This window comes from Sinohyriopsis cumingii, chromosome 12 (genome assembly GCF_028554795.1).
Source record: "Sinohyriopsis cumingii isolate HCF-2022 chromosome 12, ASM2855479v2, whole genome shotgun sequence".
NCBI lineage: Eukaryota > Metazoa > Mollusca > Bivalvia > Unionida > Unionidae > Sinohyriopsis > Sinohyriopsis cumingii.
Window position 1 is genome coordinate 107,562,449 of NC_142972.1, and position 16,485 is coordinate 107,578,933.

The 16,485-nt window shown below is 35.2% G+C and overlaps 1 protein-coding gene across 2 annotated transcripts in view; it reads left to right on the forward strand.

Moving 5' to 3' along the window:
• Nucleotides 1–16,485, forward strand: part of LOC149787213 (glutamate--cysteine ligase catalytic subunit-like) — a 76,726-nt gene that overhangs the window by 48,596 nt on the left and 11,645 nt on the right. For both annotated transcript variants that reach the window (XR_016425128.1, XM_089977711.1), the window contains exons 10-16: nt 764–896; nt 5,665–5,777; nt 7,709–7,801; nt 9,743–9,847; nt 11,070–11,151; nt 13,718–13,839; nt 16,225–16,342. Coding sequence is in view for 1 of the 2 variants with exons in the window: in XM_089977711.1 (XP_089833837.1) it covers nt 764–896; nt 5,665–5,777; nt 7,709–7,801; nt 9,743–9,847; nt 11,070–11,151; nt 13,718–13,839; nt 16,225–16,342 (766 nt within the window). In the remaining variant the exon portion in view is untranslated. The remainder of the gene's footprint in view (nt 1–763; nt 897–5,664; nt 5,778–7,708; nt 7,802–9,742; nt 9,848–11,069; nt 11,152–13,717; nt 13,840–16,224; nt 16,343–16,485) is intronic.

Consider the following 16,485-nt stretch of genomic DNA (forward strand, 5'->3'; position numbering starts at 1 on the left):
CTAGGGTCATAATGTGGATATTGCTGTACTAGTGTCAGTCATAATAGAGATGTAATGGAGTTAGTTTGTCACATTGTGAAGTAGTGGTGTCATATTCGAAATAGAGCTGTACTAGGGTCATAATGTGGATATTGCTGTAGTAGTGTCAGTCATAATTTAGATGTAATGGAGTCGTATTGGGAATAGAGCTGTACTAGTGTCTTAATGTGGATAGTGCTGTAGTAGTGTCATTTAGAATAGAGATGTAATGGAGTTTTATTGGGAATAGAGCTGTACTAGTGTCATTCAGAACAGATACGTAATGGAGTCATATTGGGAATAGAGCTGTACTAGTGTCTTAATGTGGATAGAGCTGTACTAGTGTCTTAATGTGGATAGTGCTGTAGTAGTGTCATTTAGAATAGAGCTGTACTAGTGTCATTCAGAACAGATACGTAATGGAGTCATATTGGGAATAGAGTATTAGTTGTATTGGGGATAGAGCTGTAATGGTGCCATATTGGGAATAGAACTGTAGTGGTGCCATATTGGGAATAGAGCTGTAGTGGGGTGATATGGGTAATAGAGCTGTAGTGGTGTCATATTGGGAATACAAATGTAGGGATGTTATACTGGGAATAGATCTGTAGTGGTGTGACTGAATATTGAACTGAATGGTGTCATATTGGGATTAGATCTGTAATGGTGTCATTTTGAGGATAAAGCTTTAGCAGTGTCATATTGGGAATAGAGCTGTAGCTCAGATTAATGTTTTATGTTTCAGCCTTTGAAGAAAGACAAGTTTGTAATAAACAAGTCACGGTACGACTCTGTTGACAGCTACCTATCAGCCAGTACTTGTAGTGACATCAAACTTGTCTATGATAAGGATATTTACCATCAGCTGAGAGAGGGAGGTAAGTTATTGAAATATGCAATAAGGTATAATATAATTTTGTAAAGAGGACCAGTGAATTCAAAAGGAATCTTGAGGTTGGGATGGGTAATGTACATTTTAAATACCTAACTTATGGCAGCCATCTACCGATCCTTCCATCTAGCAGTTGTTGGTTCAGCTAGTTCCTGTTTTTGGTGGATTGTCATGGAACTTGGTAAAACAGAAATTTTTTCAGCTGGAGATTTGCATATCAACAAATCATTTTGCTCCCTCAGTTTTGTCAGAGTTAATGCCCTTTTTCATCTTGTAGCAGTGTTTGACACAACTTCATTTGGGCAACTGATCCTGCAGCTTAGATATTGTGTGTATCACTTGAAGATGCGCAAACCAGTAATTCACTCTGTGCCTGACCGCTCTGCTGGCCTAGTGGTTAGAGCATCTGCTTCAGATGTGAGAGATCTTGGGTTTAATCCTCAGCCAAGTCATGCCAAAGACTTACAGAAATGGTGCTAACAGCTGCCTTGATTGGTGCTTAGCATTAAAGGGTTAGTTTTAGGACTGGTCGGCCTGGTGTCAGGATAATGTGACTGGGTGGGACATCATGCTACATGTCGGTGGCATGATGCTCCAGTTCTAGGCATCACTATAAACTGCCACACTGCAGACATCATAGCGATATGACTGAAAAATTGTTAAAGCTGTGTTAAAAATCCAAATCATACGTGCACACTGTGCCTGCAATTTTTGTTAGAGTTATTGCCTTTTTTGTAGCATAATGCAGTGTATGACATAATCTGAATAGTGCAACTACTCCCTCAATTTTTCTTAGAGCTATTTCTCTTTTCCTATTGGAGCACTGTTTGATACAACCTTATTAGGGCAACTGGTTTAAAGGATTTCCATGAAGCCTGGTGCATATTATTGGTCGTGAGCTGAAGATATGTATGCTGACAAAGCACTTTGCTACCACAATGTTTGTTAGAGTTATTGCCCTTGTTGGCTTCTTTCATTGTATGACATTATTCAGTAGCATAACTAGTTCCATAGTTTTTGATGGACGGCCATGAAACTTGATGATCACCTGAAGATGCATAGTCCTACCAATGACAGTTTCCACAATTTTTGCTAGAATTATTGCCCTTTTTTGTCTTGTAACTTAGTCCAGTGTTTAAAACAATCACAATCACATGATTAATATTGCAGTTTTTGACTGATCGCTGTGATTAAACATGGAAAATGTTACAATCTTCACTAGAAGAGGTACATATAAATAAATCACTTTGCTTTGACAATTTTTGAGTTATTGCCCTTGGTGTTGTGTATCCTAATTCAGTGTACTACACAATTTTGTTGTCACAACTTGTAGAGCAGTTTATATTTTAGTTCTTTTTAAAGATCATAGTGAAGCTTGGACACACTGTCTTGCAGAATTTCATAAATGCAACATTTCCTGCAGAATTTAGTGAATACTTTGAAATATGCTAAAATGTATACACTTTTTTAAATTAAAGATTGATTTCCTTCATGACAGTATGGGCGTGATAAAGGAAAGATGGGGTTATATTTACATTCACAAATTACTCACCATTCATCTTGTGTTTTGTATAGCTCATAGAGAGTTGGTCCATCATTCTCCATCTGTCCGTTAGCACAAATTTTGTATCGCTACTCCAAACTATTTGGGGATAGCCATAAAGCTTTGCGCACACTTTTATCCCATGGTCTAGTTGGTCCTAAATAAGTATGCTACTGCACAGACATCCAATATGGCCACCACAGCAGCCATCTTGAAAGTCTTGTTAACATTACTTCATCAAAATGAAAAGTCATTGATTGAATGCTTTCACCAGAGACTTCTAATAATGTCTTGTTGGCCCTAAATGAAAATGGTGCCATTCTGTTAACCAGTATTGCTGCCACATTACAATCTTTGACAACCTGATCACTACTCGTAATGAATGAACAGTCATATCAACATGGGGTTTTCCCTAAAAGACCTCTTATAATTTTTGGTTGGTCCTAAATGAAAATGTTGATTCTTGGCATTCATTGTGGCACTTACAACAGCTATTTTAAAAATTTCTCCAGAATGAATGTAACATTGATATAAGGTTTTCATCAGAATGAATGTAGCATTGATATAAGGTTTTCATCAGAATGAATGTAGCATTGATATGGGGTTTTCATCAGAATGAATGTAACATTGATATGGGGTTTTCATCAGAATGAATGTAACATTGATATGGGATTTTCTCCAGAATGAATGTAACATTGATATGGGGTTTTCATCAGAATGAATGTAGCATTGATATGGGGTTTTCATCAGAATGAATGTAACATTGATATGGGCTTTTCATCAGAATGAATGTAACATTGATATGGGATTTTCTCCAGAATGAATGTAACATTGATATGGGGTTTTCATCAGAATGAATGTAGCATTGATATGGGGTTTTCATCAGAATGAATGTAACATTGATATGGGATTTTCTCCAGAATGAATGTAACATTGATATAGGGGTTTTCATCAGAATGAATGTAACATTGATATGGGGTTTTCATCAGAATGAATGTAACATTGATATGGGGTTTTCATCAGAATGAATGTAGCATTGATATGGGGTTTTCATCAGAATGAATGTAACATTGATATGGGATTTTCTCCAGAATGAATGTAACATTGATATTGGGGTTTTCATCAGAATGAATGTAGCATTGATATAAGGGTTTTCATCAGAATGAATGTAACATTGATATGGGCTTTTCATCAGAATGAATGTAACATTGATATGGGGTTTTCATCAGAATGAATGTAACATTGATATGAGGTTTTCATCAGAATGTAACATTGATATGGGGTTTTCATCAGAATGAATGTAACAATGATATGGGGTTTTCATCAGAATGAATGTAACATTGATATGAGGTTTTCATCAGAATGAATGTAACATTGATATGGGGTTTTCATCAGAATGTAACATTGATATGGGGTTTTCATCAGAATGAATGTAACAATGATATGGGGTTTTCATCAGAATGAATGTAACATTGATATGAGGTTTTCATCAGAATGTAACATTGATATGGGGTTTTCATCAGAATGAATGTAACAATGATATGGGGTTTTCATCAGAATGAATGTAACATTGATATGAGGTTTTCATCAGAATGTAACATTGATATGGGGTTTTCATCAGAATGAATTTAACATTGATATGAGGTTTTCATCAGAATGTAACATTGATATGGGGTTTTCATCAGAATGAATGAAACATTGATATGGGGTTTTCATCAGAAGACTTCTTATGTCTAGTTGGCCCTAAATGAAAATGCTCAAACACCCAATATGACCATGACAGTGGCCATCTTGAAAATCTTGTTTGCTACTTCTGCTGAGAAAAAAAAAGTCTTATTGATATGGGGTTTTCTATAGAAGGCTTCTTGTTAAGTCTGGTTGGTTGTAAAGGAAAATGTGCAGTCATGACTCCAATATGCTGCCACAATGGCCATGTCTGATATCTTGTTACTGTTATTTACCCTAAATGGTTGATCTTATTGACAATGTGCTTTCATTGAAAGATTTCTTATGATGTCTAGTTGGTCATAAATTGAAATGGTACCAGTCTGATATCCATTATGGTCAACATGGCAATCATCTTGAAAATCCTGTTCTCATTACTCCAACAGAACGGTCGTATCAAGATGGGGATTTCACCAGAAGACTTCTTATGATGTCTTGTTTGTTCCAAATTAAAATGATGCATCCAACATAACCACCATGGTAGCCGTCTTGAAAATCTTGTTAATGCTACTTCTGTTAAATGATAATTTGTTTTGACATGGGGTATTAGTTAGATACGAGAGGTTATTCTTGGGTTGTGACTGGCATTGAAGCTTGTACTGTATTTCTTATAGAGATGGAAGTTTTATTGACATCCTGTTGAAAGTATTTATATCCATAAATGGTTAGCCATGATTGATGTTTTAATGCATTAAAAGGTATATTTTACCTTTATTTGGTCAGTCCTTTTACAGAAATCAGGGTATTTTCTTGTAGTGTCTGCTATCGATATTTCTTGATTCTGTGGTCGTGAAAGCACTTATTTAAGTAACCAGTGAATTGTGTGCATCCTATATATTGAATTGAGTACAGCCAAACATTCTTCGCATTGGGGTGGGTACAAAAGTGGTGAAAATTGATACCCATAAAAAAATGGATGCATTCGTAATATAGAACTCACTTACTATATGGCCCTTCATTATAATGCAATTTCCATTACAGGGCACTTCATTATAACACAGTTCCCATTACAAGGCACTTCATTATAACAAAGTTCCCATTACAAGGCACTTCATTATAACAAAGTTCCCATTACAAGGCACTTCATTATAACAAAGTTCCCATTACAAGGCACTTCATTATAACAAAGTTCCATTACAAGGCACTTCATTTTAACACAGTTCCCATTACAAGGCACTTCATTATAACAAATTTCCCATTACAAGGCACTTCATTATAACAAAGTTCCCATTACAAGGCACTTCATTATAACAAAGTTCCCATTACAAGGCACTTCATTATAACACAGTTCCCATTACAAGCTACTTCATTTTAACACAGTTCCCATTACAAGGCACTTCATTATAACACTGTTCCTGTTATAAGGCTGTTCATTTCAACACAGTTCCATTAATAAGGCCCTTCATTATAAAAGTTCCTTTTAAAAGGCACTTCATATTATTTCTTATTACAGGTGTTTATGACCTCATGACATTTCATATTACAGGTGTTGATGACCTATTGGCAAAACATATTGCTCATCTTTTTATCCGTGATCCCATCTCATTGTTCAGTGAAAAGATTCACCAAAATGATGAGGAAGACATGGATCATTTTGAGGTACTAAGATATATTTATTTATATTTTCTAGTCTAGTACAACTTTTTCATTAAAAGACTGGAAACATTTCTTGCATTTTCATTAATCAAAATGTTCATGTGAAGATAGGATATCAGACTATACCAGTTAGAGTAAACAATAAGTCGGTGCCACATTCCACCATGAATGATGTTCTTGAAGTCATTTGGCATTTCGTGACTTGCATCTTCATGAAGACTATTATGATATGATGAAGCAGAATAGTTGAACAGATAGGAGGGGTGAATTTGTGACCTGGTTTTTTAGTAACCAGGTATGGAATGATATAGAGTCAGTACAAAAACTTGCTAAAGGGAAGTTAACTGTGGACTCCATTCTTTAGCAGGTGCCTAAAAATCTGTTTTTTTTACCAGTGATAATCCTACAACATAAGTTATGACAATCAGCTTTAATTTATGTGTTACCATGGTGTCATAATTGAATTGTCTCAAATTTCATCCCCATAATTTCATTCAATTTTGTTTCACTTAAAATCTAAATTGGTGAATTTTAATTTTTAATTCCATGGTTACCTAGTGTTGAGGGTATGCTTGAATTATTATTTTGCATTAGCTGAAATGTTGTTCACCGGGTCATTAAGATCAGGTCAGCCTATGATGTGACCCTTCTTCTATCATGGATTTCAAAACCAGATAACCTCTAAATATTATCATTTTGACATTTCTTTTAGGAGTTTTGTATTTGTAGATTATGCTTCATAATAATTATGCCAACGAGGCCAGATGTGTTTTATTTTCATTTATTTTATTTTTTGTCACCTTTTGATAAAAGAAAGGAAGAAGAAAAAGTGTCTTCAGAAAATAGTCCGGACTTAATTATGGTAATACCATGAAAATATGAGAACATGATTCTGTAAAGAGAAAGTTTGGATAAAAGGGCCACAAATATTCGAGGAGGAGATAACTATGAGAAATCATTTAATGCAAAGTTCATTCAAGTCTTTTGAAGCAAATGCCTGTGTAAAGATAATGGTAATATCACTTCATTTAGGTTTTTGCATGCTTGCATTTTCTAGCTATGCTTTAATTCACATGTGGGACACAGGGTGGCTGAATGGTCTAAGGCTCTCATCTCCCAATCACTGCCATTTCACCTCTGTCCATATGGGTTTGAGTCTTGGATTTGGCCAATATGGGTATATGAGAAAGCTTGCCAGTAGCTTTCTGTGGGTTGGTATTTCTTACTGGAATTTTCCCAGGTTATTCCATCACTAGTTATCCTGGTCACCATGCATAGCCTATTATGTGAGAACAACAATATCATAAAATTATGAAATCTGTTTTGAAAGAATGTTGCTTTTTATCCACATCTCATGAGATACAGAACCGAATACACAACAGTGGGGGGTTGATAAATCACTGCAATGTATCACAACTCCATAACTCAAATATTTGAATTTTCCCAGATCATTCTGGCCCCCACATCTTAACAGAACTATTAAATTTGAGTTTATACTTCAGCCCAGCAAACACTTACCTGAATTACTATTCCATTCACCCATGCAAATGTGAAAATCCAGCATGTAGTAAACACCTTTGAGTACATTTGTATCAATATGAGTGACTTTGTCAAGCATGCAAAAACAGTCACATAGACTAATACCACAAAAATGGTTGAAGTTGTTACCCCACTACGCTAAAGAATAAAATTGGAGCCATGTTTCAAACTTTATTTGTACACTCAGCCTCAGTAATATTAATGTACTTGCTTAGTTTGGGACCTTTATGGACACTTTTCGAATTTCTTTCTCACAAAATATCCAATTTCTTTCTTACAGAATATCCAATTTCTTTCTTACAGAATATTCAATTTCTTTCTTACAGAATATCCAATTACTTTCTTACAGAATATCCAGTTTCTTTCTTACAGAGTATCCAATTTCTTTCTTACAGAATATCCAATCAACCAACTGGCAGACAATGAGGTTTAAGCCTCCACCACCAAACAGTAAAATTGGATGGAGAGTAGAGTTTAGACCAATGGAGGTAAGTACAGACAGACTGACAGTTGGAAGAACAGAAAAATTAACATTTTTTTCTTGTGGTTTGGTATAGTAAACTTATAACAGATCTCCATCGCTATATCACTCTTGATTATTACAAGATTCCAGATGTAATATGGTAACAATTATGGACCCTCAGAAAAAAAATAATACCCCACCAACAAAAAAAATTTTGCAAAAATAAATATCAGCAAATAATAGCTCAAGGATTTTTTGTCAAAACCATTGTACATAAATTAGACAAAAATACATTTTTTACAGGCTTTCTTGGTTTCTTATCTGCTACTGTTATAATTAGCCAATGTCTGATATTGTATTCCTCACAAAGTATAGCACATCTGACATTACCCATGACTCTAATATACACTATTGTATTCAGTCAATATCATATACAGCATTCACAAAAGTATAGCACACCTGACATTGCCCATGACTCTAATAGCCACTATTGTATTCAGTCAATATCAGATACAGCATTCACATAGTATAGCACATCTGACATTGCCTTTGACTCTAATAGCCACTATTGTATTCAGTCAATAGCAGATACAGCATTCACATAGTATAGCACATCTGACATTGCCTTTGACTCTAATAGCCACTATTGTATTCAGTCAATATCAGATACAGCATTCACATAGTATAGCACATCTGACATTGCCCATGACTCTAATAGCCACTATTGTATTCAGTCAGTATCAGATACAGCATTCACCAAGTAGAGCACATCTGACATTGCCCATGACTCTAATAGCTACTATTGTATTCAGTCAATATCAGATACAGCATTCACATAATATAGCACACCTGACATTGCCCATGACTCTAATAGCCACTATTGTATTCAGTCAGTATCAGATACAGCATTCACCAAGTAGAGCACATCTGACATTGCCCATGACTCTAATAGCCACTATTGTATTCAGTCAGTATCTGATACAACATTCACAAATATACTGCACCTGACATAGCCCAAGACTCTAATTACCCACTGTTGTATATAATGTCAGATACTGCATTGCTCACAAAGTATAGCACACCTGAAATTACCTATGTGAGTAATTAGCTTCTATTAGCTGATGTTTTTGCATTCTAAACATGATCTAGCACACCTGAAATTACCTATGTCTCTAATTAACTCACCATTGTAATTGATCTGTATCAGCTATTTGGTTTGGTAACATTACATTGGACTGAAAAAATTGCCTTTAGTACTAAAGCCATTCTAGTCAGTCAGCTTCTTAAGCTGTGTTGGCAAACCTAGCCAATCATGTAGGTACATAGACAGGTAGCTGGTAATCCTTACTGTGATCTTTTGTCATGTGCCAATAAACAGTCGCCTGTGACAAGTTGTTGGTTATATTTATCATGCAGAACTGGCAACTTGGAATTTTCATGTCACTGTCTCAAAATGTATCAAAAAGTTCAGAATTTGTTTTTGCACATGAATGATTTAAATATAGTTCATATCGACATAAGCACGACACCATTCATTTGATACATGCTGAAAAGGACTGTTCTGTGTAGATGTAATCTGCCGCATTAGTCCTGAGTGCTGGAAGAGTCCATATTTGTTATTGCAAAGAAATTAAAGGAGGCAACTACATTATTGCTAAATAGGAAAACTGCTCACTCCTAAAAATTAAACAAATTGATGCCTCCAGTTATGGGGGCATTGAAAAATTTGTTATAAAGACAACACCATGTTTTACCATATATTCAATCAGATGTGTTGAAATACTTTGTGTGCGAAAGAAATTTATTACATTTAGGTACATTTAATGATGCTAACCTGAAAATGCACATTGATTCAGTTTTGTGATTTTAAAATGTAAATAAAAAGAAATGCAACATCTTTTAAATACTTTATTTCGGAAAGTCAGAAAAATATTTGAGGTGTAGTTTGTTCTTTTACATATTTAAGGTTCAGCTGACAGATTTTGAGAATGCAGCCTACACAGTATTCCTGGTTCTTTTGACTCGAGTTATCTTGACTTTCCAGCTAAACTTCCTCATCCCTCTTTCCAAGGTGAGATCACTCTATCTGACAGCTTCTGATATTGCATGTTGTTTCCCCTTTTCAGATACTGACTTGACAGTTGTTGTTGTTGTAGTGTTTAATGTTATTTTTCAGCACAAGAGTAGGGTTTAACGGTATTTTTCAGCACACAATAGGTGGCCAGTATTAATGGCGGAGGATGAACCTGGGAAAAACCTGGAAAGAACCACTGACCCAGGAGAGCTGACTTGACAGACTCGAATCATTTATTTATATATATATATATATATATATATATATATATATATATATATATATATATATATATATATATTGACATCAGACTGTGAATTATTTTACAATCTAATCATATAGTCTGATTACTTATACATTAGGGTCACATATTGGGACCTAATGCAACCATAATGAGTAATGAATGCTACTTCTACTACTACTACTACTAATTATAATAATGTATTACAACTGTAGTTTTATGCTTGCCAGTAGCTTCTCGTGGGTCGGTGGTTCTTTCCGGGGTTTTCCCGGGTTCTTCCTCCACCATTAATACTGGCTGCCATGTATATAGCCTATCATGTGCTGAAAAATGGCGTTAATCCCTACAACAACAACAACTGTAATTTTGTCATGATTTTGTAACACACACACACACACATTGATGGAACACAAGAGCAGGCCTTGTATTACACTAAACATAAGATGTGTCCTGTCATTATAGAGTGGCCGAGTGGTCTAAAGCGCTCTCCGTTACGGATCACTGCCATCTCACCTCTGTCTGCGTGAGTTCGAGTCTCGGATTCGGCTAATGTGGGTATGTGAGAAAGCCTGCCAGTAGCTTCTCGTGGGTCGGTGGTTCTTTCCGGGGTTTTCCCGGGTTCTTCCTCCACCATTAATACTGGCCGCCATGTATAGCCAATCGCGTGCTGAAAAATGGCGTTAAGCCCTACAACAACAACAACAACTGTCATTATAGGCCTTGTATTACACTAAATTTGAAACATATTGTCAATATGGGCTTTTGAAAAGTGTGTCATAGTCGGATAAACTTTATCAACTGTTCACAGAAGTTTTAAAAATATGGATCTTGTAAACTTACAGTTCTTCATGATACGCTATGTCCCAACAGCTTTAAATTAAAATTTCCATCATAGACCTTTCTTAAATCTACATGTACTTGTCTGATCTGAAGTTTCATTGTGTATAATTAAACTATAATTTATTCTTTATGCCACAGGTGGATGAAAATTTGGCCACAGCCTTCAAGAGGGATGCAATACGAGAAGGAAAATTCTACTTCAGAAAAGACATTCTGACAGGTAAATTGAGTAATTGGAAGTTGGAAAAAGGCTCATCACATATGTTCTCGTTTTTGATGTATAAAAAATTAAATTTGTTAAAATTTCCTTGCCTGCTTTACTGGCTGTGGAGAAAATGTCTTTTTTCTGGGATTGGTGGCATCAGTGTTAAGGTAGTCTGCTTTTGTAAAAATAAAGGCTGACTGTGCTGCTGAAACTGATTTGATGATTGCCTTATGATGTCATCAAGATGATTGCATTATGATGTCATCAAGAGGATTGCATTATGATGTCATCAAGAGGATTGCATTATGATGTCATCAAGATGATTTCATTATGATGTCATCAAGACGATTGCATTATGATGTCATCAAGATGAATGCATTATGATGTCATCAAGATGATTGCATTATGATGTCATCAAAATGTCATCAAGATGATAGCATTATGATGTCATCAAGAGGATTGCATTATGATGTCATCAAGAGGATTGCATTATGATGTCATCAAGATGATTGCTTTATGATGTCATCAAGACAATAGCATTATGATGTCATCAGGATGAATGCATTATGATGTCATCAAAATGTCATCAAGATGATAGCATTATGATGTTATCAAGAGGATTGCATTATGATGTCATCAAGATGATGTCATCAAGATGATTAAAAATTTTAATATGGTGTATTCTAGTGTGATGAACTCTCCATGAGACAGGTGATCTTGGAGATAGGAAAAATGGCATGGTTATGATTTATGTGTTTTATAAGATGTGTATATGTTTGTGATTAGGATTTTAATGTAGCTTTAACAATTTTTCAATCCGATCTGCCAGCTTGTCCAAGCACTAACCTGTTAATGCTGAGCACCTAGCAAGGCAGCTGCTAGTACCATTTTTATAAGTCTTTGGTATGACTCAGCTGGCATTCGAACCCATGACCTCAGCATCTGAGTGCGATGCTTTAACCTGTTTGATAAAAGGAATCTTCAATTTTCAACCTGCAAATTTAATAAATTTTGAACCTTCATTCAGCTATTATTTTATGGGCAATGAGTCACTGAGTACATTTTTCCTGAACTTTTTTATGTACTGTTGCCTGAATGGTGATAGATTTTCAGTTACATGTAGCACAAGAAAATGTGCACCAATGTATAAACTTTAGATGTGATTTTTGATTTATTGTTTTCATATTTATGTGTAAATATAAATTTGTTAAAATGTTTTCCAACATTTTAGAAGCAGTTAATCTTCATATAACTCTGTGTGGTATGCATGACTGTCTGGCTAAATTATGAGACTTGTGTAGTCCATGTTAGGGTTGCTACCGATACAACAAGTTCAATCAAGGTCTGTGGTTTTCATTGGTTTTGTTTGCTTGGCTTTTGACTGGGATTTGCTTATTTCTTGCCAACTCTTGTATTATTTACTTTTTTCACTCGCTTGTCTTTCTAAAGGAAACAAGTGTGTTTTGACATTATGCGCCAAAACCTCATTTGCACAAACAATCGCCCCCAAAAAATAGCTAAGCATATTTGTATTTATATATATTTAACCAGATTATATTTTCCAGGCTGTTACATAAACTTGTCAATGTTTCATACATTTTTAAACTTCTGGAATTTTTAATATTTTGACAGAAGCCATTGTAATGCAATTAAAAAAGACCACTTTCAGTTTACAGATGAAAATTTGATAGGCGTATTTTCATTGATATGTAGATAGATAATCTTGTCACAAATCTATTTTGGTATGATAGCACAAAATCTATTGGAATTACACCAGTGAAATTTTAGACACTTTATGGTCATGGGTAGATAAATCTGATTAGAATTTCAGACAATTACATGAATTTTTCAGTTTTTCTTTTTGGACACATTTTGTTTTACAAAAACCTTGATAACATAGTAAGTAAAAACCACTCAAAGTTGACAAATCAGATTTGATAGGTCTTTTTGTATTTACATGTAACAAACGTGATTACATGTTTTGGTTATTTTAGCAAATTTTAAATTGTGTATACACTTTGTAACTTTTGATTTTTAAGTCTTGACACAAACCACAATTAAGCAAAGACCATGTGAGTTAGACAAATGAAACCTGATAGGCATATTTGCTTATATATGCAAATGATCTGATACAATTTTATGTCATTACAGCAGTTTTGCTATAGCCTTTGGGATTCGCATTTTTTTTCACAAATTGAGGCGGATAAATGATACTTGATAGGCATATTTGTGATAATCCTTAAACAATGTTTTTATATCTTTAATCTATCGCAGCAAATTTGGATTCTTTATTCATACATTTTTTAAAACCTTTTCAACCCTTTTGTTTTACAAAGAGCCAAGAACTTTGTGCAGTTTAGTAAACATCATGTGAGGCTGCAATTCAGTATGCGTGTTTTTATGCATAAAAGGATGATCTGAATTTCATGCCATTATTGCAGTTTTTCAAAATATTTTAAGTTTTGTAATTTGTTGGAGTCTTTGCGGTCTGCAATATCTGTTTAAAGAACACAGATTAATCCTTATTATTATTATTTGGGTGAGATTGTGTTCTGCACAACCTATTATTTATCAACTTCAGACTGTTCCCCACCTGAGGCCTCTAAGTGTGTGTCCTCATGTCTGCCTGGAGAGAGACTGTGTTGTGGTAAGGGGCAGGACCTGTACATGCAGATGACTATTAATGAAATCATTAATGGAAAGGTAAGGATGGAAGTGGCATAATTAGCAGTGGGGCTAGGCCCATACTCACTCACACCCACACCACACACACTTTTACTTGGGTATGGGGCCTGTGGTCAAGGTTTAGCCCCTGCTCTTTATAGGTGTAGATGGTCCCCAGACACTCAGCATCTAAAAGTTAATTAATATCCCATATCCACCCCCATCCCCAGCTCACTAATCTTGGACAGCCTTTCTTATAGTGCCTGCCATTGATAATGTATCATGTTGTGATGTCCATCCCTCCTCCTTTATGTACAGCATTAGTCTGCTACCCAATTCATTTCCTCGATGTAACATGCGTCATCCCACAAATAAAAGGTATAAATCTTTGTTCATGGCTTGCATTTAGGCTAATGAAGAACCCTGTTGATTTTGGGGTCAAAATGTCATAGTTCAAGCTCTTTGTAACTAAAAGAATGTATTTGTTAAAGCAGGGGTGTAGAATGTATTTGTTGAAGCAGGGGTGTTAAAGTTAAATTATTGTAGAAAATGTAGAAAATCTTTCAGATTTTCAAATATTAGCACTGGCCTTATGAGACAAATCCATGTTGTTGGACACGAGCCTTAAGTTGGCAGACAATCCATATCCATGACAACTTTTAAAAGTAGACAATATTTGCCAAACCTTTTCTTAATTGTTGCTTATATGTTTCACTCTATGTAGGACACCTGTTTAGAATGGACAGATTTGTGGTTCTTTGCATGTTCTTCCTGGAAATTGTCCTTTCTAAACATATTTATTTTAATAAGCAGTGTCCTTAGTAGATAATGATTGTGTCCTTATGAGCAATGTCATTTATATACATAGTGTTCTTTATAGTCTGTTGACAGTGCACTTTACACAATGTCCTTTATAGACTGTTGACAGTGCACTTTACACAATGTCCTTTATAGACTGTTGACAGTGCGCTTTACACAGTGTCCTTTATAGACTGTTGACAATGTGCTCTACACTGCCCTTTATAGACTGTTGACAATGTCCTCTACACAGTGTCCTTTATAGACTGTTGACAAAGTGCTCTGCACAGTGTCTTTTATAAACTGTTGACGATGTGCTTTACACTGAGTCCATTATAGACAGTTGACAATGTGCTTTACAGTGTCCTTTAGAGACTATTGACAGTGTGCTTTACATAGTGTTCTTTATAGACTGTTGACAGTGTGCTTTACATAGTGTCCTTTATAGACTGTTGACAATGTGCTTTACATATTGACCTTTATAGACTGTTGACAGTATACTTTACATAGTGTCCTTTATAGACTGCTGACAGTGTGCTTTACAGAGGGACCTTTACAGACTGTTGACATTGTGCTTTACATATTGACCTTTACAGACTGTTGACAGTGTGCTTTACATAGTGTCCTTTATAGACTGTTAACAGTGTTCTTTACACAGTGTCCTTTATAGACTGTTGATATTGTGCTTTACATAGTGACCTTTATAGACTGTTGACAGTGTGCTTTACATAGTGTCCTTTATAGACTGTTGACAGTGTGCTTTATATAGTGTCCTATACAGACTGTTGACAGTGTGCTTCACATAGTGTCCTTTATAGACTGTTGACATTGTGCTTTACATAGGAACCTTTACAGACTATTGACAATGTTCTTTACATAGTGTCCTTTATAGACTGCTGACAGTGTGCTTCACATATTGACCTTTACAGAATATTGATAGTCACCTTTATAGTATAATGCCATAGATAGGTTTTTGGCAGAATAACCTTTATCAACAATACTTTATTTATTTATTGAAAATGGGAGCTTATTGTGAATTTTGCACAAGAATTGTGATCCCATGGCCATTATTTTTAAGTTTCAAATGTTCTGGCATCCAACCAGCTCTCAATAAAACAAAATATAATTTACAATTAGCCTTCATTATATTTTCATCACTGAAGCAACAAAATTACTTTTCCAGTGTATCATAAACTAATAACATGGAGTGGATTTGACTTAAAGTCAAACCTGGTAAGGCAAAAAAAACATGTTTCCTATTACACTGGTTTAAAATTAGGGTAGGGTAGGTAATTTTGTTTACCATAGGGGACAAGTGCTAGGGTAGGTAGTGAGAAACATGGACATTTGTCCAAATAGAAACACATTTTTTTGGATTAAGAGAAGTACAGGTTGAGACAGGAGATTTCAGAGGCATAGTTCAGTGAACTACACTTAACAGCATCATTCACTAAAAGAGAAAAATATGGTGCATACTATACTTCTGGCGTAGTGAATGTTGGAGTAAATATATTTTTAGAATGTGTGTATTTTTAACAACCCTAATGAAAGTGTTTACTGAGGATAACTTGTAGGATGGCAGTGTTGTACATTCAGTTTTTCTTAAAGCATTCTTTATACAAACAGGAAGACTTCCCAGGACTGGTACCACTTATTTATAAGTACATGGACAGTGCAGAGTTTGATGTTGACACCAGGTGTACCATTACACAGTACCTTACTCTTATCTCCAGGAGAGCAGCAGGTAAGTTCATTCTGGCACATATAGAATATTATCCATTTTGATAGAAAATGAGAATTTAGTTGGCAGAATACCAATGTAGATAAATCTATATACTCACTTTTGATGGTTAGTATGGCATATGGTTGGTGAAATGAGAAACAATA